At 38.5% G+C, this 27,273-nt stretch overlaps 4 protein-coding genes across 4 annotated transcripts; 2 read left to right on the top strand and 2 right to left on the bottom strand.

Annotated features, from left to right (window-relative positions):
* Positions 1–1,767: 1,767 nt before the first annotated feature.
* On the bottom strand, positions 1,768–2,898 carry GCK72_023726 (uncharacterized protein; the record flags this gene model as incomplete). The annotated part of the gene is made up of 5 exons (XM_053735521.1): positions 1,768–1,850; positions 2,398–2,480; positions 2,523–2,574; positions 2,636–2,837; positions 2,881–2,898. The coding sequence occupies 5 exons, from the start codon at positions 2,896–2,898 to the stop codon at positions 1,768–1,770; spliced, it is 438 nt and encodes a 145-aa protein (XP_053579087.1).
* A 9,138-nt stretch (positions 2,899–12,036) lies between these two features.
* GCK72_023725 (uncharacterized protein) lies at positions 12,037–12,363 on the bottom strand (the record flags this gene model as incomplete). Its single annotated transcript, XM_053735520.1, has 3 exons — positions 12,037–12,107; positions 12,158–12,214; positions 12,261–12,363. The coding sequence occupies 3 exons, from the start codon at positions 12,361–12,363 to the stop codon at positions 12,037–12,039; spliced, it is 231 nt and encodes a 76-aa protein (XP_053579086.1).
* A 211-nt stretch (positions 12,364–12,574) lies between these two features.
* GCK72_023724 (uncharacterized protein) lies at positions 12,575–23,548 on the top strand (the record flags this gene model as incomplete). Its single annotated transcript, XM_053735519.1, has 21 exons — positions 12,575–12,647; positions 13,301–13,542; positions 14,428–14,654; positions 14,703–14,781; positions 14,832–15,014; positions 15,199–15,348; positions 15,555–15,726; positions 15,820–15,861; positions 15,906–16,022; positions 16,066–17,265; positions 17,315–17,719; positions 17,763–18,086; positions 18,135–19,091; positions 19,145–19,645; positions 19,695–20,837; positions 20,947–21,539; positions 21,584–21,769; positions 22,103–22,270; positions 22,378–22,563; positions 22,639–22,794; positions 22,913–23,548. 21 exons carry the CDS (start codon positions 12,575–12,577, stop codon positions 23,546–23,548), a joined length of 7,740 nt encoding a protein of 2,579 aa, XP_053579085.1.
* Positions 23,549–24,247: 699 nt separating this feature from the next.
* GCK72_023723 (uncharacterized protein) lies at positions 24,248–27,273 on the top strand (the record flags this gene model as incomplete). Its single annotated transcript, XM_053735518.1, has 5 exons — positions 24,248–24,292; positions 24,528–24,593; positions 24,649–25,953; positions 26,184–26,366; positions 26,926–27,273. 5 exons carry the CDS (start codon positions 24,248–24,250, stop codon positions 27,271–27,273), a joined length of 1,947 nt encoding a protein of 648 aa, XP_053579084.1.

Below are 27,273 nucleotides of genomic sequence, written 5' to 3'. Positions count from 1 at the left end.
GACTATTGGGGAACTGTATCTTAATGGAATCTTTCACAACATTCTAGAAACTGGAAGAAATTCAATGAAGCTAAAAAAATAAAAACTGAAAAACTGAAAAGTGGAAGACGAGAAGGTAGATTTTAAAATTTTAAGAACATGCTATTAGAGTACTTCTGAATATAAGAGTGTCTAATTATAATACACAGGAGAGTTGGTGGATGTAGTAAACAATATCTGAATGGAATTTGTCACAGACGTCAAAAAGGCGTGTGTAAAGTGGTAAAAAATCAGTTGTTTATACCGAGTCAGTCCGTTGGGAATTTTCTACAATGTACCAACTGATGATCAACGAGTTGTGTTTATGATATACTTGTAATTAGTTAGTCAGAAGAATGCTCTGTTGCTCTTTGAAAAGGGATTAAAAAATGAAACTTATGTGGTTTATAAATCTCAAAAGTACTTTAGGGAGAGATTCAAAATTTACAAAACTGGAAAAATAATCTTAATTTCGAAAATGAGCCAAATGAGAGTCAATATAAAAACAAGATAGACTACCGTACTGCCATGCAGCAAAACAAATATTCGTACGCAAATCGTGTATTGCACATAAATGAAGCCTCCTCTTTTCCACGTCATCCATCTTTTGTTCGAAGCAGCCTCCAGTTTAATTAAACTATTCTTGACAGATCCTGGATTTGATCGATTACGTATTTTTTTCAAAACCGTCCGTTTTTGAAGAATTGATGTATTTTTGCCTTTTTGCGTCTGGTTTTGCACATTTGACTCGAAGTGTGGATGTGCCGGTTGATGAATAATTGAAGAAAGGAAAGGAGCTTTGCGTCTTTCACTCTTCCCAATATGTGCAATAGAAGTATATTTGATGGGGGAAGGGATTTCAAAACACGAAAAACACGTGAAAGTAGATGGTAACAAAAATGGAAGTAGATTGGTTCGAAAACTTCTTGGTGTCAACAGTTCTTCACAAAAAACGATAAGTTGACTTTATCAGAAACGAATGGAATAAAAAATGAAATATCTGTCGTTTTTGTTTGGCTTGTGTGCAATGACCAATTACGAAACTGAGCCAGAAAAAAACAAATCTTCATAACGATTATTAACATTTTCAGTTGCAATGCAAGTTGTCGGAGGCTGTGTTGAAATTGTTGAAAAAGTGGAGATTGTGATAAATTGTCGTATCAGACTGTCGGTGATTCCTTGAGGGTAATACAGTACTCTTGAACTCATTAGTTCAATCTTACTTCCGAAACAGCACCGAAACTATGTCCCAGATTGCTATTTTTAAAATAAAAATGCATGTTTTATAACGAATTTCAACTACACTGTTCAGTTTTAGGCAGAAGTGCTAGTTGTTAAGATCTCTTTCAAAATGTTATAATCAAATCGAGAGGAGGCTTTGTCATCGAGCTTTTTGGAATAAAGGTATGATATTCAAACGATGTCTTATTTTTTTCTTCCGATATTCTATCGTACAATTCAATAGTTGTTCTTTTGTATTGCGCACGTAATCTATATCTCTTTATCATGTCCACGTCGATATTCAAAATGTGATTTTGGTTTGCATCACACTCAGTTTATAAAAAGGCAGTATTCAAGTTCACTTTTTCCACGTTTTTTTTAAATCTCATATTGTTCTATCAAATCGTCTTATTGGCAGAAAATTATGGTTATCCAAAATAAGTGAGTATGGAAAACAGCTTGACACATTTTGTTTAAAAGTGAGGGTGTGTTTGATGAAAGTAGGAAAACGTTGTTGAATGTCACTTTCTAAAGATCAAGGATACTCGTCTCGTACTTGGCATCCGGGGAACGAAGCTTTTTTGGCGCCGAGGAGTTTTGTTGTATTGGACCTAGAAAAACTATTGTTTGCAGTTTGAAGCAGGCAAACTAATACCGTTGGTTGCGTTACGCAGGTCGAGAGTACTGTAGTCTGAAATAAAACCATTTCGGTTGCTTATAATTTCTAACAGTAATCATACTGCATACGCGTGCAGTATTATACCTCATGTTTTTTTTCGCCAAAAGTATCATAAAACCATACTTGTCACGGGCCGGGCCGGGCCGGGCCGGGCCGAAATCAGGAAAAATCTCGGCCCGGCCCGCTCGGCCCGTTTTGAAAAATTTTTTCAAAACATTTTGAGTTTTTGAACTTTTTTTGGAAATTTTTGGAAATTTTTTGAAATTTTTTAGAAAAAAGTATAGTTTTCGAATAAACATTTAAAATTGAATCAAAATGTGAATATGTATGATAATTTAAGCATTTTTACTGTTTTTTTTTCGAAAAATTTCAAAAAAAAATTGGTAAAAAGTGGTACCCATTTTAGAATCCGGGCCGGGCCGGCCCGATTTTTGACAAGTATGCATAAAACTACTTGCGTCACATTCAGAAATTCTCACCGTGCTCATCGTCGCTGGAGAGGATTGTTTCGTCCGCTTGATAATGTTGAATGGGGTTGGAGTTAATCTCATGATGAGTTACCCTGAAAATCTTATTTATTTTTCATTCACTTAATATTGAATACCTCAAGATATCGTCGAGAGTGTCTTCGTCATTCATGATAGCCGGAGCATCCCCTGGAGAACATTTCATTATAATTGTTTTCGGGTTACATTTGTTATTCAAGCACTAGCTTACCAATTGAGAATTGCTCATCGTCAGAATCAAGCAACTCTCTACGAAACTTGGCGTCATCCCAGACTGGGTTGTCAAAATAGATCATGGTTGTATCTGCAGCTCTCGTGTTCAGACGTTTTGGATCTGAATGACCGCCGAGTGTCATTGATTGAAACTCTTCTGGAAGAGGAGGAAGGATAGGTTGAACGAAGTTTTGGGAGTCCTGAAAGAAAATAGCTTAAATTCAATTTTCCCTCAATTGTAACTTTGTTACTCTCAGCCATAACTTTTGAAAGTGTCTCAATTTAAAATATTATAATGATGATTCGTGACTATTTTCTTAGAGTAGGTTACTCAGCAGTGCAGTATTCTTTTTCTGTGGAACAGTAGCTCGCTGAAGCAGGCGTATTCCACACGAATTTTCCACATTGTGATAGAAACTTTTCTTGCGTGGCTTTGGGTAGTGTGGAATTTAATTTGGAATTTTTCAATGTGCAGCTATCGTAAATTACTCAAGAAAAGCAAGTATCTCGGACTGAATTTCCAGATAGGCATGGAATTCTTTATGTAATCATGCGTCTATCGTTATGTGGCGCACATCTGTTGACCTTCTATAAGATTTCTACTTCAACAAACTATTTCAGTGAGTCTTACTTATCAGAGTAAAATTTGAATAAAGGTCAGACTTGACGTGACGTGTACATTTGTTATTTCATTCCTTCATTTAAATACATTTTGCGGTATCTGAATTCGGTCACGACTACACTCACAATTTTCACATTTACGTTTTCATTTAATTTCAATGGATTTTGGTACAAGAAGTGTAAGCATTTTGTCACCTCTCTATCTAGTCTTCAAGCTAATTAACTAAGTGACGTCAGATTAATGCTTATCTGAAACAAGGAAGTCGCTATATCTTACTATTGTAGTTTTACAGTATCTCCATTCCTATCAACTGAGTCAATAAGAGTTTCCTCCGAGAAAATTCAAGTTTTTTCTCAAATTCTATGAGGAATTATGTTTTCATAAGGAAGTTCACATTTTTTTTTCTTTCGATCGTTCATTCCGTCTCCCGCTTTTTCAATAGCAACTTAATCGGTTCTATCACGGTATTCCTCTTCTTTGTGATTTTTTGATAATCGGTCCCACGAATTTGCATTTTTTTATGTGAGAGTGTGGGCACTTCATGATCGTTGGTATTTCTTTTCGCTCTCTGCATATAGTCAGACTCTCGCATTCCAACTCACCACCAACTACACCGTTCGTCCCCCTCATTCATATAGCTGCCGATTAGGACTCATACTTCTCTTCTAGTTATGGCTCGATCGATTATTCTTTCACGGGTGACTGTTGCGCATTCCCCCAAACATCGAGTGGTTTAAGAAAAGTTGTTAAAAGTGAGACAAGCAGGTAAATTGTGCAGGATGCGGCGATTAACCACAACAACTTTTTGGATTGAAAAATATGCTTTAGGGGAATAACAAAAAGAGCTGATCACTTGATCTTCAGATTTTATACTAATTGGTCATACTCATTAGTCACCGCTTTCAAAATCTTTAGGATGCAAATTGAATTAGCTATCAGCGCGCAAAAACAAGGCTGGTGACGCGGCCTTATTTCATTTTGATTTTTCTTATTTTTCTCACAGTACGTTCATCTTTTTTCTTTCTTGTTGCCCAACATCACTTGGAGAAAACAATCGGAAACACCACCAGGACATTCAAAAAGGGGTAAATTTGAAGTAATATCTCTATACTTAGAAGCGAATAGACGATTCGACCTCTCCGAATCGCCTCAATTTTTATTGGATCACCTGTTTCTGCATGAGCACGGAGTCATCACATATTTTTTGGTTCTCTTTTTTGGTTTTCAGATCTCAAGATGGAAGAGACAAAAAAACGTGAACACATAAGACTGGTGAAAACTTCGTACTCTATGGGCCGGAGGTTTCTGGGAAAACACGAAGATAGCGTTAATATAGATTGAGGATATTATCAGATTGTAGTGATTAGTAGCTGTGCTGTTACTGCCAATTCACTCCCGATTTGGGCTCGTTAATTCAACAATTTTCCGATGTGCATGTGCTCTTCTAAATTTGGAATGAAACATGACATTTGATTCATAATTTCATCCAAACGGTATCTTCGATTATTATTACACTGATTTTTGAACGACGATGGCACATTAGTCCTTTTTCCATTCATCGAACAAGGATACTTAACAGAAGCTCAGATGATGTCTTCACTATTGAATCCAAATCGGCCTCTTCAACCTTGTTTTTTTGGGCGTGGACCACCTGTGTCTTTATTGACGCTCACACGTGGTTGGCTTCCTTTGAACATAAATATCTGATGTGTTCGAGTGTTTGGAAATGCTATGCAACAACCATTTGTCTACATATTCTGAAGAAGCACCTCCGCTCACTCCAATCCTCCTGTTTCCCTCACCAGCTCGCTTCCTTTTTTGTAGTAATGATCTTCTACTGCAAACCACATGTGTTTCAGTGTTGAAGTGTGTTTTGTCTAAATATAAGCACACTTTTCTCCCGACAACCTCAAACAAAACTTTGCCGGTTTTTTTGCCCACCCTGACGCCGACCCCTTTTTCCAACCGAGCATGTATTCTTTCACGATATCAAGCGCTCGTCGTTGTGTCCTTCCCACGTCAACGTCTTGTTTTGTATTTATGTCAGAAGCCGATAAATGTGACGTTGCTTAACCAATCGGAACATGCGAGTGTTTTAAGTGTAGAATTGTGGGCTTGTGGATTCGAACAGCTCTTGCAAATAATAAGACGAAATGGATTAAAATTATTGTTAAGTTAAAGAATAAGAGTGGTCAAATTGGTTCTGAACCTAAGCAGATGGTTTCTGACTTCGGCACATCAACGTCTCTTCTCCTGGCTCTTATAATCTACACAAGTTTTATAACCTCTCATCATTGCACTAGCGTGCAATATACAGACGAATAGTGTGACCGTGACTAAGAAAAAATGTACAAAAAAGTAGAAATAGGCTTTCGCCGGTCGTTCTGTTCTACTTTTCCCAGTTTGTCATGGTGATTTCTTGTCTGGAGCCAAAACGTGTGACGTTGCTTAACCAGTCGTTAAATGCAGGTATTTCTAGTCTGATCATGGGCTCGGAAAGTCAGAAAAAATGTTTTGCTGTGAAAGCGATAAATCTTTATCCTACATCAGCTTCATCAATTTGTTTACAGATGGTGAAAGGAAATGGCTCAGAATTTATGGCCCAGGTTTTTTTTTCTTAATAGTGTTCAATAAAACTAGAAAAAGCATAACCCATGACATTTATTCTTATATTAGATCCATTCACAATGAAGGAGCTCAGTTTTTTCATGTTTTCTGTTTTTTTCGCTTCAACTGACCATTCCAAAAAGCGCATAATTCGATTACAATATTTTACAGTATCCCCTCTCCCGCGACTAAAAAAACAACATTTACGACCCTTTTCCCATTTCTTTTGCAGCGCTCCGCCTTTTCTCGTCGTCCTTTCCTTCATATCGACGGCGGGATTCAGTTCGGCATATATTCCCTGCTGGCTCCCTCGCCGGCCGGTCTGTCCTTCACTCTTCGGTGGGTCGTTGTCTCTTCTTGTCTGGAGCCGAGATTGCTGACTTTGACAAACCAGCTGTGATAAGCAGGTATTTTTTAGTCTAGAAGTGATGCCAGTTGATGATGCCAGGGGAATGAATTTCGGAGTATCATATCACGCCGCCAAGGGGATAAAATGATCGAAAAGTTTACTTTAGAAGACTTAGTTTGATTACTTATGAGACCTCATCTTGCATAGTGTTTGGGCTTAATTAATGTTTTTAGTATTTAGATGACAAATTGTGAGTCGAATTATTTCTCAAATTAGTCGGAACTCGCGATTCCTGATTTCCATCTCTGTGCCGCCCTAACTTTCAATTTTTTATTTGTGTTCCATATTGCACGTAATCCGTTCAATTTGCTGGTTTGAAATCATATATCAGTCAATGTTTTCCCAAAAGAGAAAACTTGTGCAAGATCTGTACCATTTAGTCATTTTGGTACTTTGCTCAGGCCATGAGATATCAACAAACCATGTTGGCAACACTTTACTCAAAAACTACCTCCCGAGTGCGGTTGTGTAGTTGTGAACATCTACTCGGTTTGGATAAACCACGTGTTTCAATATGGACACACGTACCTTTTTCAAATATTGGTCAAAATCGTTTTCCTTTTTGTCCACCGCTCTGTTCTCCCCTGGCCCGCATCCGCTGCATCGTATCGACCTGCTCCTCGCTCAAAGCCCCGCCTTCTTTTGGTCCCTTTGCCTCGACTGTCTGTGTTTCAGCGAGGGCACGCATTCCACTCATTCTCGTTTTACTTTTTAGCGCTTGCTCTTCAACTGTCTCTACGCACTTCGGCTCTGCTTGCCTCCACATCGACCGTCTGTGTTTCTGTTAGAGAATATATTCACTTTCAATTTCCTCACAAGACTCCACTACCGACCACGCCCCCTTCCATCATATCGCCCGCCGATTTCAGGTCGGCACATATTCTTTCCGTTGTCTCTCTCTCGCCGGCCGATCTGTCCTTCTCTTTTTAGTTTGTCATTGTGCCTTCTCGTATAGAATCGAAATGGTTCAACCGGTCGTGGTATACAGGTATTTGGGCACACGGCATGGGAATTAATTAGTTGGACTTAGGGATCCACATGGGGATTGAAGGAGAAAGGTTCAGAGTCAGAAAAAAACGCAAGACGCGGAGCATGACCAACTTTGAGTTATATGTTGAATCCGGTGTTGTTGATAAGCTCAGGTTGATTGATGATAGTCACTTTCCATCGTACCGACCGCCAATTTCAGTTTGGCGCGTATTCTGGGTCTCGCCAGGTCGTTCTGTTCTCCTTCCCTCAATGGATAGTTAATCTTTTTTAGTCCAGTATTAGAATGTGGCTACGTTACTATCCAATTGGGATACACAGGTGTTCTAGAGTGTAGTTTTGAGTCCTTCAAGATAACAGAGAATGGTTTGATTAGCTCTGTGGCAGCATGTTTGGGTGACGTGAACCATCGTTCAGTGGTTTTTATTTTACTAGCGCGATTAAACGCTGCAAGTTTATTGGAAACACGACTTGCGCGACAAACATGACGTGGCAGGATTGTTATATTGTTTTGTTGTTTTATTTGAAACGAGTAGCATTCGTCTTCTTTTCTTCTGTGAAGCGATCAAAGACAACCCGACACATCGATGCTTTAACTTGTGGATTTGGTAATCGACACCAGTTTTATGACCTCTCCGCAGTGCGCTGTACCGTCAAATGTTGCACCTCCTCGCTAGACAGATGGTGTGTCCTTGCGGGAAAAGCCGGTGGTACGCATATGGCTTTTGATCTCTATCGGAAAAGAACAGCTCCTCGAACTCAGAACGTTTTGTTCGAGTTGGGGTCTTGATCCTTTGAAACTGGCTTTTCTGGAGTTTCTTATAATTTCAGTACTGATTCCATGAATTTGGCTTTAACGCTCAAAGAGGGTTCCATAGATGGCAGAACTTCATTTTATTTGTCTTCTTGGAATTAAGGAAACTTTCTTGCTCCTCGGCGAATTCCTGAAAAATAACGAGTTCGCTTCTTTTCCTGGCGCTACATTATAAAAGAAACTATCAGCAACTCGTAAAGCTTCTGATGTGAGTTTACTTCCCGTACTGGATGAAGTCACGTCATGCCGATTACGATTCCGAATCTAAATCATCTAGGATAGTGGTTGAGTCCTTTTCGACAACGGCTCATAATGGGTGCTCTCATAGCACTCACAACTATTAGATTCGACACCATTCTTGCATTGCCCTTTTTTCTCTCGATTTCCTCAATCTGCGCTATCTCTTTCCGTGTCCACTCTTTTTTCTTCACTAGTCAGATTTTCATTATATCGAGCAAGGGGGAGCAGGGGAATGCCGTAAAAGTCAAGAAGGAGGTTTCCCCTTTCTTCTTTTTTCTTGTGTGGGTGATCAGAAAGAAGCTGTCTCTTCGTTTTCGACACGAACCCAACTCTTTTGCCCTCCAGTCGTCAACTCTTCATCTCTTCGCAACCACTAATTTTACGCGGGGACTTCTAGATGCGCCCTTTCTCTCCACTTTGGCTCTGCATGTTTTCAGAGGCCGGGTGGCTCACCAAAAAGGAACTGCGCCCCCGTGCAGGTCGCCAAGCTGTTTCTTTCCACGTGTACTGATTGCCTGCAATACAGAGACAACAAGAAGAAGAGAAGGGGTAAACCATAAAATTGAGACCGCTTTTCCTTCTGAGATAAAAAAAAACGGAGAGAGAAGAGGGAGAGTCAAATTTGCATGTTGGTTTTTTTGGAGTGTCACTAGCACATACACTCACATTTTTGTATCTCTCGCCTACACGTAAGTTTTCCTGATTTTCTGTTTTGAGCACTCTAAACAGGAATTGGGGAGGGAGTGCTATTAGAAGAAGTCGCCAGTCAAAAAAGGGAAGTTAGGTCTTTTGGATCACAGAACACATGTTTCTTATGGGATGGTCCTATCAAGCTGCGCGTAGATAGTTTTTCACGTAACGAGGTTTGGAAAGAAAAATTTCAAAAATTCAGCGGTTTTCAATCAAGAATTGGTGTCAGGTGAGCGATTTTTTAAAACTTTTTGTTACTTTTCATTTTGTCAAAATATCATTTTCCTATTCTCCTATGACGTTTTTTCTTATATCTCGATTGGTCCCTCATGTCAACCTCTTTTTTCTTCTCACCACAAAATATATCGAGAACTTCTTTTCCAAGTTCTCCTTTTTTCCTGAACGACCTACATTTCAAATTACTATTTTTGAATTTTTCATTTATCCACGTCTTTCTCTTTTCTTTCTTTTTTTCTTGCTCTCATTTCGCTACCCATCTCATAAATCACAAAATCCTTTTCTTGCTCTTATTCCCATTAATTTTCCTATTCTGGTTTCTTGATCCTATGCGCCACGTCAGAACATCCATCCTGGCTCCTCTTTTTTCTACCACCGTGCACCCACCCGGCAGCCCTTCTCGAACGACGGGGCCCGATTTTCTCACATACGACACGCATACATACTCGCGTCGCCCATTTCTCTTCTTTTTTCGTCGCAGATCCTCTTCCATTTCGAGCGCCGGCCGTCTACACTTATTTTTTGCTGCCGGTGTGGAGAGCCAACGTGTGTCTTCGAGAGCGATCAGAAACAGAGTGCGTGAGTGATAGTGGAATGGATTAACACTTTTTGGAAGAGGGACATTTTTTTAGCGCACCAACAATAAAAAGAGCAAAAGCCGACCCCCCGCGCTCTTTTTTCTCAATGGTGTTTTGTCTTACACTCTATTTTCAGCGGGTTGCCCGCCATGTAAAAATTTTCTTGCTTGCGCGATCAAACATGTGTAAAAGAGCATCTCACAACTCCGCCCGCAATAACTATTAGCTCATATTAGCGAGCTCGGCTGACATCATTATTATTACTCGAGGTCAATCTTTCTCTCTTCTCCATTTGAACGTTGCTTTTGTAAGCAGGTGCCACAATATGTAGGCACCGATCGCTTGCACCCTTCTCTCTAGTTTTGATCATTTCTCTCGTTTTCTCTCCCGCTCTCTGTTTCCATGTTCCTCATTGGCATTTCTTCTTGTTCCTGTTTTTTTTTTCAATTCTTCCTCGTTTCTCACACATTACATTAAAAAAGAATTGTTTACAAGAACCGTACTCAAATATAGATTCATATAGATTCATTTTATCTAGAGTTCAGTCAAAAAATATTATTTATATTCTATATTCTATATTTTCTATGAGTAATCTTTTCCTTTTTCTTTTTCTAATGATTAAAAACGGATCCACCTCATATTTTATTCTGTTCTGCTGGTTTATTTTCTATTAGCTTATTAACTTTTTTGTTCTCATTCGCGTGTCAAAAAACAGACATTGTCAATTGTGAAACACTCACTCAATTTTTCGGATTATATCTCTCGTCATATTAAAGACAATTAGTCAGAGAAGCGGCTTAGCAGGAGAGGGGACCTATGAAAAGGAAATGAGGTTGGGTTATTTTGGAAATATTAAAACGAATTGGACTGAGAGACGTTCGAAAGTCAAGAATTTTATTTATGAAGGGAATATAGAAAATTATATTTTGAAAAAGGTCACTTAAGGTTTTTTAATGTGCTCTCTACTTTGAGTTGATGCGAATTCTTACATTTCTTCTGCTGTAGGCGAATGGAAACAATCAGAGTTATGAACAACGTTGGATGAGTTCGTCTCGAAAAATAAATCTCGAAAAAAATTTTTACACCGTTTACTTTTTTATTATGTCATAAGCGAAAAATCGGAAGGCTCCCAATGAGAGAAAATTACCGGTGCACTTCCTTAAAAACTTTATTATGACTACATGTAGCAAGAGTTGATTAGTCGAACGAATCTGTCAATCAAAAACCGTGTAAAACAGATATATTCTTCTCTTTTTGATTCACCTTGACTCTGGCTGGCCCACGTGTAGGACAATAAAACGGCCACATTGCTCACTTCACCTTGTATAATTGCAACCCGCCAGAATTCCAACTCGCTACATTAGTACTTTTAAAGGATACATGGGAATTGTCGGTTGATCTAACGCCATGTCCACACAATTTTTGAAAATAGGAACAAACAGAGCCAGCTGGTTGAAATTCGTAGTAAAAACGCTAGGATATGGGAGACACCTATGGGAAGAGAGGTTAACTGGAACATCTGCCAAAAGGCATAGCAGATGGTCTGATTAACCTTTGTTATCAGAACCATTTTCCACTTAACAATTTCCAAAGGGTAGTCTTAAAATCCCCGAGTGATTAGGCTATAATAGTTTTTTTTTGGTTATCACATCATCCTAACCAAAGTGTAAACAAACGTGATTTGCCAGAAATTTCTAACTCTCATACCTCCAATTAGCCGTCGACATTTTCTATCCTGCTCTCTAATCAACACAAACACACAAATTATAAATAACAAGGTACCGTAGTTTCTGATGTATAATCATCGATCATTTAAAAGATGCCTCTTCCTACTATGGGTACTGTAGAGTTAATCAGTTATTTTTTTAATAGAGGCTACCAAAAAGTTGGACTATTTGTTGTTCACTGTTAGACTAAAGTTGGAGTTTACTATCCATTAAAATAGCAAGATTTATGATCATTCTTCAGGCAGAAACTTATCTGCCGTAAATTAACAACGTACAAAATTTAAACTGAAGATTTTTTTTTTGAAGTTTTTAGGCCCCTTACGTGTTTTGAGGACACTTACAGTACCGCTCAATAGGATATGAAGTTTTGGTTTTTCGGCCCGAACTTCTTTCAAATTGACCGGATTGGTCGGATTTCCCCCTTAACCTTCTCTGAAGCTCATATCTGTTTCCAAACTCAATAATTTCCTATTTCTTCTAAAAATATCTCAAACATTTCCCACCTTTCTCGCCGCTGCTTCCATTATTTCTTCGAAGACTCCTTTTGCTTTTTTTGTTTCTGCATAATTCAAATCATACTACGTTCATTTTTAAAAAATTAAAACTAACCGCTTGTTGTTGGATTCTTATCTACCGACTCCGAAAGTGTTTTCATTCTTCGAAGCTCTGAAATCATTTTTCTATAATTCACACAATTAACAATATATATTACTCGATGTTTTCATGTAACGTTCATGAATTTTTCCGCATTCTCTATCACATGGCCAAACATCACAGTATACATCAATCCCTTGTTTGAGCATTTCACGGTACATACTGAAAGAAGCAATAAATTAGGGTTGTTAGGAGTGAGTTTGTGAGGAAAATAAGTTGGGGTGCGGACGAGAAACAATGATAACTCAGAGCATCGCGCGCGCGGTAACTCAGGGCAACGCGTCTTCACTCCCTCCTGATTTCTTTCGTATTCGTTTAAATCTTACTCTTTTCTGTCATCTGACCAATATAAACCAAATTAAGTTTCAGAAAATGAATGCTTCAAAGCGAACTTCACAACAAAGAAGAACAAGAGCCAATGTGGTGAGAAATGTGGTGAGAGGAAGTGAGTTTGGAGGAATAGTTTGGGGCACGTGCGCATGTGTAAGGTTGCTTTTCTTTTCAAATGCCGTATCTTTAGTTAGTAATGGATAGTTTAGTTTGAAAAATTTGAAAGTACATCCACAAATGTTTGGCACTTATACAACAACCTTTGAGTAAACTTTGAAAAAACTTTGATAATTGAAGTTTGCTTCACCCACACCCATTTCATTTTTACTAATAAATGACCAAACATCTACTGTAGTATGATGTGTTTGGTTTATTATAATTACATTCAAAAATGGAACGAGTATGGTTTCGAATCACAATTATGCAGTAATTCTCATATAACCTCATTGCAGAAAAATTAAAAACTTAATAAACATTTATGATCATTCATAGATCTATTTTTTTAATTTTGAAGTTCGCAGTGGCTTTCTAAATTATTTTTTTTACTTTTCAAAATAATCAGCAAACGGTTCGAAACATTTGAAAAACTTGAAAAACCGAATTTCATTTCCGATTCAAATAGAAAATTTTGGTAAATATGTATTGGTTAAACATATCCACTTGGTTCTTCATCTAAAAAGGATTTTTCTTCACTTGCACTAAAAACGTAAACTAATTTGGATGCGAGCAGTAGTAGAATATATGAAACCTCCACAAACCATGTTTCAGATGAAAAAAATCCATGGAACAACAAAGAAACCGTCCTGGAAAGAATTAAAGAGCTGGTGGTGGCGCGGAAACCCAACCAATGGGAGGAAATCGAAGATTTTCTCAAATTCATGACAAATGATGAGTCAAATGGATTGGACAATACGGACGATGAAGAAAACACATATTGTTTTCTTTTTGACAATATTCAAGAGGAAGCAGAAGAAGTTCCGGAGAAGAAAGCAAAAGCAGCTCCAGAGGAGGTAATAGATTGAAATTTTTTCGTTTTTTGTCGTATTTTTCGACGTGTCTCATGTAGAAAAACAGTGAAATTTCATTTTTCATAGTTTGTGAGAAAGGTGAATTATCAAAATACATTTTTAATTTGAAATAGGCAAAGTGAACTATTCAATTTCTCTACAAAAAATTTTCACACTATTACCGCAAATTTTAGACTCAAACAAAACGCGTAATAACAATTAGCTACTAGTGTTATTCTGTTTGAGAGGAACCAAATGATAAAGTGCTAGAAAAAGGCTATACGAGAAATGACAAGAGTGCCGTGATTATATTTTGAAAGAAACCTTTGAAGTGAAGATTATAGCAGCATAACTAATTGAGAAGTAGACATTGAAGCTATCAAGAAAGAGAAGCAAGAAATACAAATTAATTCTGTTTTCATTCCGAAATTGAACTCATAATAGAAAAAAATAATAAATGAACCACTTGTTTCAAACATTTCCTGGATTTTTAAAGAAGTGCCATCTTTTGGCTCTCGAATCATACACCATTTTCGCTAAATAGAGTAACTGGAAAATTGACAATAACTCTAGAAACAGATGATGTGTAAATGTTTCTGATGATCTTTCTTCGGAGACCAGTGGTATTAGTGTACAGTGAAAAATTTTGGGATGAAATTGGAGAGTTTGTAATTTTTATTTTTTGTGACAAATTGAGTCAATTTAGTACTTCAACAGTGTCGGTAGGACAAAATGTTTGTAAGTATCGGATTACTTTCTATCAGCTATCGTTCTGTTCATTATAAGAAATTTTGAGTTATTCAACTTTAAGAGTAAAGTAGTCTTCTTGGTGAACTTTTTGTTACTATTAAACTATTGGGGTTTATTTTAAGTTTTTGTTTTTTCCAGCTCACTTCGATTGAACTGGACTTACTGAAAATGTATGTCCACTTCACACCGGACGCTGGTCCAATTGGTGATGTTCGGAAAAATTTCAAGAGAAGAGGAGCTCTTCAATGCTTTCTTGAAATCTTTGAAGACTGCCCAACACTGGAAGGAGAACAAGAAAAACTCTTGTTTTTCCCGTTTTTCTTATGGACAAATGGCCATCAGAATCTATCTCTTGAAGTTTTCCAGTAAGTTGAATCTAATCATATAACACCATAAAAAACGCGTTATTTCAGAGACATGCTGACAAACAAAGGTCGGCTGAAAAACTGTCCTTTAATTGTTCATTCTGTTGAAATCTACTTGCAAAGGAACGTGAGTGCTACTAATAGTACAATTCCGCAAACAGAACAATACGTTTTCAGAACTGCCTTCCTCAATCGAACCGGCCTTGGATCCCTTCGAAAGATTCGAAGGGAAACGACATATTTTTCTGGCTCAATAAAAAGTATGTCGCAATGTTTACAAAATTGGAATCTGGAAGATGTCTCTATCAGCTTCTCAAAGAGGAATTTGGAGGGAGAACACCAAAGAAGGCGGAGATTGAGGTATTTTAAAAAAATTAGTTTTAATCTGATTGAATGAGGAGCGTTACTACAAAATTTTAAAATGCTCCTGATTGATTTTCTGATTTTGTATTAGTCAAATGGTCAACTGCAAAGATGTGCCAGCTCCGGTTATTAAATTAGTTGTATACGTCGTCATCAAATATTGAACATCTCATGTTTACAGTTTTGGGCAACCATCCCACTAATCGAAGAATTTCACCACGTTCTCTACTCGAGAATATCAAGATCAAATGTGAATGCTCAACTGTGGGCAGAATGGGAGAAAGAGGCAAATCTGCTGCTGGAGAAATATGGACCAATAAAATGTAAAAAAGTAAGAATACTGGAAAAAATCTAGCAAAATAGTACAAACTTATTTTGAATAGTAAAGCTCAAACTCAAAATCTCAAAAGGAAATACAATATCATTTTTTCGTTTTTGAACAGGGATGATCTGAAGAATATTTAGGTATAGAGAGATTACTTTGATAAGAAATTGAACTGCTTAACGACTTTGTGTTTTCTCTACAAATAATTTCAGTGTCAAAAACCAATGGGTGTGTTTGGCGCAATTCATGCTGCTCTCTATTGGCTGCCGGTTCTGTACAAAAGCCAGTCAATCGATGTAGAAAATGAAGCGTGCTGCTGGGATTGCTCTTCTTTCTCCGATAAGATGTACAACGCCAAACTCATAAAAAACGTTTTGAACACAGGTTTCAAACCCATGCAAAATGTTTCAAAAACAGGATTCAGAACAGGTATTTGCAGTTTTTCAGCAACTTTGACATTTATTTTTTTTTTCTTAGAATCGTGGAAACCAAAATATCTAATGGAGCAATTGAACGAAGGTGAGACACATTATCAGAATTAAAATGAATAACTATTAGTTCAGGTATTGCGCCGAATGTTGAAAACAATTCAGTTATGGAAGTTAATCTCACCAATGATGTCGCTTCGTCATCTACGGATTTGAGCTCTAACCTAAATGAGATTGTTCAGCAGGAAGAAGGTAGAAACCATAAGAAAAATGAAGTAAAAATCAATAAATTTAGATTGTACCAGTGACAATGCAACGGAAAAAACGCAAAGGAACAACCCTCAAATTGGACAGCCATCAGAGAAAATAACCACACCATTGGAACATAAATCGGCTCGTTCAGATTTGAAAAGAAAAGGTCCAACGAAACGTCGCCGTTACAGTCCGATAGAACACAAACGAACGAGAAAATCAAAAAGAATAGAGGATAACAGAATCAGCAGTGTGAATGATGGTCCATGTTCAAGTGGACCCAGTGAATCTCAAACGGAACCTATCATTTCTCTAATTGAGAATAAGAACAGGCGGATGAAGTCCGGTGAAGTTCATCAAGCAAAAGGCCGCAAAAGAATTTTTAGAAGTGAAAAGGATTCCGGCAATCAGTTACCAGTCTTGTGCAAAACGCCTGTTAACTTTGATGACGGCTCCATGGCTGGATCATCAAATAGTGGATATTGTTTGGATGAAGTGAAGCCAACTCAAAACATGAAAACGTCGACAGACGAGGAAGAGGAAGAAGTTGCAGAACCAAAGGATGACATTGAGAAAGAGAAAGAAGTGCAGGAAAATAAGTCTATTATTCCTTTACCTAACATGGAACGCAGTTCAACGTCATCTCTAACTTCTTCCGTCGAAGATGTCAAATATGACGATCATGAAGGAGATTTGAACAAAGAGGGTGTCAATCCAAAGAAATTGATAGGTATCACGAGTGTGGACCCACCCACTAAAGTGGGAACTCAGCCAGCGAATGGTGAATCTGTTGTAGGTGGAGATTTAACAAAAGTGAGGGAGGAAGATGTTGAAGACAAAAGTGAAACAAAATCGGATATGCCAAACACTGCCAGTCCCGCTTCTCTTCAGCATCCTGTAGACTCTGTGCAATCGGACCCTGTGGTCAAGGAAAAAATGAATCCTGAGCATTATCGGCTTTCTGACAGTTTCTCCAATCCAGAGTCTTTGAGAAGTGTTGGAAACACTTTGATGAAAAATACCTCCTTATCTCCACCAGATGTGGCGTTACGAATCCAACCGACCGAACATCTAGAGCATCAGCTACTCTTACCACAAATTCTCAACCCGGAAGTACGAGTTCCGATATCAAAGTCTGATGAAATGTTCTCAGTTAATACTGGAGCATCTTCAAACGATGCAATAAGTCAAGATAGCAGCAACATTGCCAATCAAGTTGAGGACCCAGTGAAAACATTGAAAAGTGAGGAGTTTCAGTTTTTTTTTCTAACTATTATTTTCAAAAATTCCAGATAATTCAGTAGGAGAGAACGAGAAAAAAGAACATGCAACTCTAAATGACATGTCCTCACAATCATCACCAGTGTATCCACACGAGTCTCCACTTCTTGGTGGTCAGCGCACGTTTGTTACGCACGAAGAAAATGGAAAAAAGCTAAAATGTTTTACTATTAACTATATTCTTTCTATTGGAACATCCCAAAGTAACTCGGATGTGGAACGTGGCGCAAACCTTGAGTTCGACCAAGGTCCTCTATCAGGTTTGCACAATGAGATTGTTTCTGATCATGAAGCGTATTTAGGAGATGAAGACGACCACCAGAATGCTGCCGATGCGCCCTGCGTGGATCCCAATGTTTTACAAGGTTCTACACCATCCGATCAATTTTCTGTATCCACAAAAAAGTCTGCAGACGGTAATTAAAATGATGGTGACAGTTTTAACTGAAAACTTTGCAGGATATTCTCTCAATGATACTATTCCGGGAGCACATGATACTGCTTTGAAAGCTGTTCGAAGCGAAAATGACATTTCCAGCTTTCCCAGGACCAGTTCTCATTCTGATTCAAATAAAGATGAGGAAGAAATCAGCGACAATGAAGACGCATACTTTGATACGAAATCAAATGTGGATGATGTACCGATGGGAGATGTTGAACCAATGGCTACAGAAACAGCTACAACAAAAGGCTTAACTGTAGCAATAACTGATGATGTAAAATGTTCGTTCGGTAAACAAAATACACTTGATGAAACAAAGTTGATAGAGGAGCCGGAGAAAGGTAATAAATAGTTTTCAAATGTGATAGTTTCGATTCCAAAATTTTTAGAAATAGCAAAAGAAATGCAGTTTTCTGAACATGGCAGCACCCAGAAAAATGTTGATGATGATGCCGACGGAGATGATAACAATGATGGAGAGGACGATAGTGATGGCGATGATAGAAGTTTAAAATCAGTTGCAAGCAGCGGAAAACAAAGTGGAGAAGGTTTAACACCACTTCTCTGTGGACGTGAAATCAGATATGACGAGAAGGAGTCCGTTGACAGGGATGATGAAGATAACCTCATGGAAGAATCTTCAGATGATGATGAAATTGATAGTATACCAAGCGTGAGAATACAAAATTCAGGAAGCAGAGATAATGAGAACGAGCCTGCTACTGATGAAGATGAACTTGGAGATGATGACTTCATTGATAATGCAGGAAGTGTGAGCGTACAAACTCCCGGTACTGAAGGTGATGAGAAGGAGTCCATTGACCGTGATGATGAAGAAAACATCATTCAAGAATCCCCAGATGATGATGGAATTGACAATACAGCAAGTGCGAGCACTCAAAATCCTGGAAAAAGAGTTAATGAGAACGAGCTTGTTAACCGCAAAGATGAAGATGAACTTGTGGAATCTCCAGATGATGTCGTGGACAATGCGCCAAGCGTGAACATACAAACTCCTGAGAGCGGAGGTGATGAGAAGGATGCTGTTGGCAGTGGTGATGAAAAGATACTCATCGGAAAATCTCCAGATGATGTCCTAAACAATCCAGATTGCGTGAGCATGCAAAGTCCAAAAAACACAAATGACGAGAAGGAGCCCGTGGATAGTGAAGATAAAGAGAACCTTATCGGAGAATCTCTAGAAAATGATGTCATTGACAATTCAGCAAGCGTGAGTATACAAAATGTTGAAAGCACTTCTACTGTTTATGGTATTTCTTCTCCTGAGAACGAAGCCGACAAGGATTCATCAGCCGTCTGTTTGGGAAAAAATGAAGATATCTCTTGTAAGTGCACAGTGGACAAAAAACCAAATTATAGTGCTTATAAAATATTTCAGCTCATTCTTCTAATAATCAATGCGACGACATTGAGGAAGATGACGAAGAAGAGAAAAATCTTGAGCCCACAAAGTTCGATGAGAGCAACGAGAAAGAGTCAGATATTGCTGAAAGTAGCGATGATGAACGAGATGAATCAGATTCAATTTCTGACTCTGAAGAAGTCGCTGATGAGGGAGAAGAGGAAAGTGAAGAAAGAATGTTCGATGATTCCTATATTCCTGGCTCTTCCATCGAGTATCTTGACGCCCGAACATCACCTGTTGATGATATTGAAACGATCAAATGTGCTGGCGACATTCCGGAAGGCCATGTACACGGAACTCTGAAACTGGAACAGGATTCTTCCCGTGCTGACATCATTGAAATAAATAAAGTCATGTCAACATCCGGCTACACAATGTGTGGTACTCCTGTGAATACTTGTGAACACATTGTGACTAGAGATTATGATGAACCTTTTCAACGGTGCACTACTAATATTAAGGAAGACACTTATGGTAAGAATTATATTAGAAATTGAAGATGCCACATTTTTACTTTATTTAGGTGACTTAACTAAAGCGAAACACTCAATGGCTGAAAGGACAGAAGATTTCTCCCCGGAGACCCCTGAAGACAATCGTGAAAGTTCAGATGAAAACAAAAACAAAAGCAAAGGATCATTTGACTCTCCGATTGTTTCACCTCCAGTTGAATTAGGTAATACTGGTCAAGAATACCGAGCGGAAAATCCAGTTGCTTTCTCGGTTGATGATTCAAAAAGAATGAACGAACCAGAAGAACCAGAATCTATGGCTATCGATGACACAGAAGAACAAGAAACGAAACCTGAATACAACCTGGAAATAGACAACGTTTTCAGTTCAACTCCAGGAAATATCTCCTCAGGAAATTCTTCTGCGCTTCTGATCCCGTCCGTAACCATTGAAACAATTGTAGATGAAAGTGATGCTGAAGCTTCAAGGAGCAAGAAACGTGAAGAAAGTCAAATGATGTATTATGAGGAGAACGAAAATCAGGGATCTACTGAAAGCCAATATAAAGGAAACAAAACAAACATTCCTGCCGAGCACCAAAAGGGAGAATCTTCTTTCCAAGATGAGAAGAATCTTGAAACATCCGATCCTACTGATTTCCCAACAACAAAAAGGGTTGAGGAACTGACACAAGTTCAACATTCAATTACTAATAGAGAAGATCAGAGTCTAGAAGAATATGAATTAAATCAGGCAGAAAAAGTGGCGCAATCTCACAGAAATATAGCAAAACCTGATGAAGACGAATCAAGTTTGTGGAATTTTGGAAGAGAAACAACTCGATGTTTGGAAAAATATCAAGGCGATGAGCACGATCAAAGCTGTCCAGATGAAGCGAAAGATAGTGATGCTCCGAATTTAGACAACATGAATAAAGGAAGCTTATTCACTGTCAAAGAAAATCAGAGCGGCCAGTTGCCTGGAATTTCAAATTCAGCTAAGCAAAATATGATAGATCATTTTTCTGCACCTCGCAAAGTGTCAGTCAAAAATCTATTCGAACACCAACATCCGGAGAAATGTCATCTTCTCGGTGCTTACATGGAAAAAATGGAAAAAGATGTGGAAAACTTCATGAAACAAGCTGTAAAAGATACTGATGTGCTACATTATACAACAATTCCTCTAACTGAAACGACCGAATATTTGAAAAGTGAGTTACGCATCGTGAGAGATATTGTATCGTATTTATACTTGTTTGAAGAATATTCAAAACTAATATTGATTTTTCTTCACCCAATTTTATCTTTCTCCAATTTCAGGCTACAACAAAAAGGATGTCGAAACGTTATATACTAAAATGGTAATGGAAAAGGAGAAAGTCTACAATAATCTGTACAGCTATAATCTGTCGGTGCACCAATCAATGGAATTTGACTTAAAAGAAGATATTGAAGCAATTATAGCACAGAATCTAGTTCGTGACGCTATGCTCAAATCGTTCAGGGATAAAAACACAGAATATAGTAAAAAGATCGAAGAATTGAATTCGAAATGCTGTAAAAAAATCGAAACTGTCCGTCTTATATGGAATTTTAGAACTATTGGCCTTTTTGGAAAAATGACGGCAGATAACAACGAAATCTTTTACCTAAGTGGAGATAAAGATGGATTGGATTCCAGCAGTCAAACCGAGGAAATCTATGAAAAGCTGAAAATTAATCAATCTTATTTAAAAACGCTGATGGAAGAAATCTGTGAACAAAACGGAATACCTTTTGCATTAGTGTTGTCAGAAGAACCAACCAAATCTGTTCAAGACGAAGCCACTGGTACTTTTATTGAGCCGTCTAGTCTATCTCAGCAAGTCTTGCCAAACAATGACTTTCAAAGATCTACTTCTACAGTAACACAGGTGAAAACTAAATTCAAAACTAGAAATTCAATGTTTCATTCTAGCCCAAGTGTTTGGACGGAGTGTCGCAACAACAATATTTAATTGATCATTTTCCAATCGCAGATCTGGATCAATTTTGGTTGGATTGTGATCAGAATAGGAAATCAACTGGTTCAAGTGAAATGCCTAATCTTTATGGAAATAGTGACGATATGACTTCAATGCCAGGATGGTTATCAGGCCCGCAGGTAAGAATATGAGAAAATGTACTTCGATCATTATGTACAAAACAAGTGTTTACAATAATTTTTCAACACTCTTTTTGTAATAATTATGAATATAAGAATGTTTTGATAAATCTAATAGTTGAATGTATCAGTCACATCCTTGTACATCGACTCCGTCGCTTCCAACTGCATCAAGCTCCGTTCCAACGATTTCACCAAGTCAAGAATTTCTTTCGTGCACTGGTAGTCAGGAACCTTTCATTACATTTGACAATGATACGCCTGCTCACCAAGGTTCTAATCAAATGGTAATATAAACGATTAACCTTGTTGAATCATGATGTACGCTTCCAGCAAAATGTCTGGACACCAACTCCGCTTGTTCTAAATCGTCATCTTCCACGAGGTTCTCAGCTGAATGTAACCCCACCTGAAATCCTTCAACAAAACTTGGAATTTCTTCCACACAACAGCACCCAGGATGGTCCAGCTCTCCAGAATAATGCTGCTGCCGTCCAACAGGTCAGACTTAAAATATGTAGGCAACTCACAGTATCTCTTGAATTTTGAAATATTTGGTTAAAACTTGACATCAAACACATATTTGGAAAAAAAAATTCTACTTTCAGCAGACTTGGACACTACCAACACAAGTTCCGCCCTGCCATCCTATGAATGCTGTACCTGGGCCGGCGCCTGTAGCAAATCCTTCCCAAGTTAATTCTTTCTCTAGAGCACTTGAACACGGCCCTGTTCAAAATTTCGAAAACAACATGGTTGTCATGCCCATGCAAGGAATTCCGCAAAACCCCTTGGTCAGTTTAGTTCATTTTGAGTTGAATATGATTTAATCGAAAAAGATTGAAAAATATCCAATAATGATTTTGCAGGGACCGTCACCTCTACAACATGCACCTGGTTTTGTTCACAATCTCATTGTTGCACAACACCACGTATTCAATAATTCTGCTCCAAACCATCACGGATTTCCTCCTATGGATCAGAACAACATGGGTGCACATCAAAGATCTTTCTATGATTCTCAGGTGATTTTAAAATTTCTTACGGATACTTCTGCTAGACAACATTTGTGTAACGGATAATATTATTTTCGTTTGAAAGATATTTTTATCGGCCATTGCAAAATTCTAAAATCATTTCCAGCCTGGTTCATCAAACCAAACTGCGCAGCTTCCTGTTAATCCTCAGCTTGAGCAACAACATACAAATCCACATTTTCCGCAACAGGCCCGGCAATACCGACATGATCAAATGGGCCAACAACAGCAAACACTCCCTGTACATCCCGATCATGTTTGTAGAGCAGAAGTTGTTCAAGGACCGGTGCTAGACGAGCAGCAACAAAGATATCATCAGAATCATCAGAATCATCAGCAACAGCTTCAGTTGCAACAAGAGTTGCAAATACGTCATTGTCATCATAGATTGCATCCGGAACAACATCGTCAACAAGGCAATTGGGAACAAATTCGAAGGGAGCCAGTGGGAGCGCCGGTGCAACAAGTTCAGCAAAGCAGTCAAGTTCATCAATGGATGCTGCAACATCCAGCCAATCAACAACAACCGCAACGTCCAGATGCAACACATGAACATGATGATGAAATTCAGATTATAGGGGAGCGCCGTGTACAATTTCCGCCGATTCAACTGCATTTACATTATCAAAATCATAATCAACAAATGATGAATCCGCAATGGCAACTAATGGTTCAAAATATGGATGATCATCTAAACGGATTCATGAATCCAGAGCAGGTAAACATAAAAAATCATACATAGGCAAGATTTATTTAATCTAAAATGGCAAAAAAGTATAAAAACATTTTATACTTTTTTTTAACCTATTTGTATGAAGCACACAAGACTGAAATAAATTTGAGATAACTTTTCGATGTTTGACAGCGTGTATTGAAATTCTCCATTTTATCGAGGGCGCAGATGCTTCTCCTGAAAAACTTCGCAACTCATTTTGCAATTATAATTATTTTCTTTTTTAGCTCCATCGACGGCAAGCTTCATGATTCCATCCATCCGCATAAATCGGGTTTCCATCGATCTCTCCTTCAATCGCAGGTTCTTACATAATTGTTTTTTGTATTTCGAATTATTATTTTTCTCATTGTTGTTTTCCGAAATTTTATGTGAATAATTTGGTTATTTTGTTTTTTATGATAATAAGTCATTTGCTACCTCTTGCTAGCAGACAAAAAAATTTCGTTCCAATTGTCTAATTTCACAGAAAATGTTGATAGGCTACTTCATTCCCCTTTTTTAATTTTTAATGTTAAATTTTGCTTTTTTTCCTATTTCATTTTTTTTTCCTCTGTATACAAGTGTTATTATTATTTTGTAATTTCTATACGTTTTTCGAATGTGTTAACTACACAGCCGAATATCTTAAAATTTTGAATCACCGGAAAAAAAACCCAACTAATAATCAAAGTGTTCCAGAAAAAGCTTTCTACAAAATCGGGTAAGATGTCGGGCGAAGATGGCGACGGAATCGTTAACGGACCACCCATGGTTAGTTCATTAAACATTGTTAACACGGATACTTCTTAAAACCTGCTAGATTACTTCAAAAACCCGTAAATTCTTAGTCTCGAAACGTTCCTTAATATAAAGATATTTTTGTCCTAGTTATTCCAGAACCATTTCGAATTTAGTTTTAGAGCTATAAAGGAGAAATTTTTAGTTTCCGATTTTTTTCTAACACAGGCATCATTTTCTGGTAGTATACGATAAATTGTATTTTCAGAATGTCAAAGAAAGAACAATAAGAACTCGGAGTGTGGTGAGAAAGGAAAACGAACGGAGGAAAAATGTTAGTGTTTTTTTAAAAATTTGGTTCAGACAAAATAACACCAAACCCATTTCAGCAAAATCAAGAAGACGGAGAAGATCGTGACCACGAAGAAAATGATGCCACAGCTTCTCCTCCTCCAAAAAGACGTAGACTTGTTAGTCCCGCCGGGTCCTCCAACAATCCTGCCTCTCCTGCTCAACGACGGAATGAAGATGATGATCCTGCTCTTCGTGAACCGCAACTAAATAATCGGATTCCACCTGTTAATCAAGAAGACGGAGGTGATGTTCCAGTCGAAGAAAATCATGTCGATATTCTTCAACCGGAGAATCCTGACAATGATGATGCCCAGCAAGAAAACGATGTTGTCCCTCCTGCCACACTTCTAAATGGTCGTGTTCCACCTGTACATCAACGGGATGGAGGTGATGTTCCCGCCGAAGGAAATCAAGTTGATGTTCTTCAGTCTGATGACGACGATGATGATGATGATGACGATGATGATGATGATGATAATGATTATGATGATGACGACGATGATGATGCTGCTCATGCTCAGCAGCAAAATGGAGTCATTCCGCCAGATCCAATGCAAGATGAGATGATTGGTCCTGCTCCACAAGTGAATCCACCTGTTCCTCCAGCTCAACAACTAAACAATTTTGTTGTTCCTGCCGAGCCACAAAACGAAATTATCCGTCGATTTCTACAGCGGAATGAGATTGTTGGTCCCGCTCTGCCGAGGGACGAAATCATTCCTCAAGCTCAACTGCAAAATGGAATTGTTGCTCCTGCTCCTCATATAAATCCTCCTGTTGCTCCTGTCCAGCGACATAATCAAAGAGCTGCTCCTGTTGAAAATGTTAACGGACAAGTTGCTTTTGTGCAACCACAAAACCATAATGGTCCAGCTCACCAACGACAAGGATTTGTCCCTCCAGCTCCACCACAAAACCGAATGGCTGCTCCTGTTCCAAATTTGAATTTTCATGTAGCTCCTGCTCATCAATGGAACGGGAATCTTCCTCCTGCGCAATTCGCGAATGACCATGTACCTCCTGCTCAGCAGTGGAATGGAATTGCTCCTCCTGTTCCCATGGCCGAAGGTCTCCACAATCCAGGAATCCCTGAACGAGATAATCGTTATATCGGTATGGCCAGGGAACTATTTCGACAAGGCTATGCTCAGCCTGCCAATATATTACGTCCACCCGGACAGCCAATGATGGACAATCAATACTTTGTGATTGATATAACTGCTTTCGATGGGTATTTTCAACTACTGCGTCAAATGATTGATCGCTCAGTAGAGATGGCACGGCGTTCACGTGATGCAGCAAATCTGATCAGGCAACAAGTGGAACATCAACAGGATCTGGTTTGTCCATTTAAAATCACCTTATAATATATTCTTAGAAAATCTTAATGTTAGCTGAAAACTCAATCAGATCATACTTCTAAGATCAAACAAAGAACGTGACATTTTCAGGCACGTGACAGAGACAGAAGGCGCCAAGCTTTTGAACAAAATGATCTCGATATACGTGGGGTAATTTTAGAACAATATTTACTTGTCGTATTTAAATGTATTAAATTACAAATTTTCAGCTAAATCCAGTGGACGAGCTGGAAATTAGGAGGTACTATGATCGGCTGCGGATTCAAAATGCGAGAGATTTTTTACTGGATGAGCATGAAGATGGCAACGAACTAGACCCACATTTTCTTGATCACGAGGAAGCAGATCACGCAGCTCAGATTGGCAGAGCTGAGAATAACGAAGATATTAATGTAAGCAGTTTTTAATCTTCCTTTTATTACTCAGAAATCGACTTTGAATCTCAATTTTCCTAGTGTCTTTTTCTTATTTTTGGTGCAAAAATGGAATGAACAGAAAGTTAACTACCTGAAGTGTTCTTTTCGGCTCCGGGACATTTCGCCACTAGACGTTTCGCCACCGGACGTTTCGCCACCGGACATTTCGCCACCAGACATTTTGCCACCGGACGTTTCGCCACCAAAAAATGGAGAATTTCCGAAGCTTTATAGGGAAAAAAGCACATCACTTTAATTAGCATAATCAATGCGTACTAGTGGTATGTTTTTTTTCCCTATAAAGCTTCGGAATTTCGGAAAATTTTTTGGTGGCGAAACGTCTGGTGGCGAAATGTCTGGTGGCGAAATGTCCGGTGGCGAAATGTCTGGAGGCGAAATGTCCGGTGGCGAAACGTCTAGTGGCGAAATGTCCCGGAGCCTTCTTTTCGAACACAATTCCATGAAAAATATGTTGGATGTTTCTCGGAGAAATTTCTACTTCATCTGATTTAAAAATCTTTAAACATACTTTCAGCGTGCTCGAGGGATGCCATTTCCGGATGCCCGCCCTGCTCAGTTCCCAAACGCCGAGCATCGTCAGTTGTTCAATGGCCCATTAGCTCCGTTTCCAAATGGCAATGCTCCTCAGTTTTTCAATCCCCAACAACCACCTCGTTTTCCAAATCCCCAAAATCAAGATCAATTTATCCATGGTGTCGATCCAAGGTTTTTGGGGCACCAACCATTGCCATTTCCCGCTCCAAACATGAATCCCGTGCCATTTCCCGCTCCAGACATGAATCTCTTGCCACCTCGCCAGTTTCCACGAAACCATGCAGCATTCAACCAGTTTATGGCAGATGCCCCAGAGCCGTTTCGATGA

The sequence above is a fragment of the Caenorhabditis remanei genome, chromosome X (genome assembly GCF_010183535.1).
Source record: "Caenorhabditis remanei strain PX506 chromosome X, whole genome shotgun sequence".
In the NCBI taxonomy this organism is placed as follows: domain Eukaryota; kingdom Metazoa; phylum Nematoda; class Chromadorea; order Rhabditida; family Rhabditidae; genus Caenorhabditis; species Caenorhabditis remanei.
Note: the sequence above shows the minus strand (reverse complement) of the source record. Positions and strands in the feature narration are given on the sequence as shown.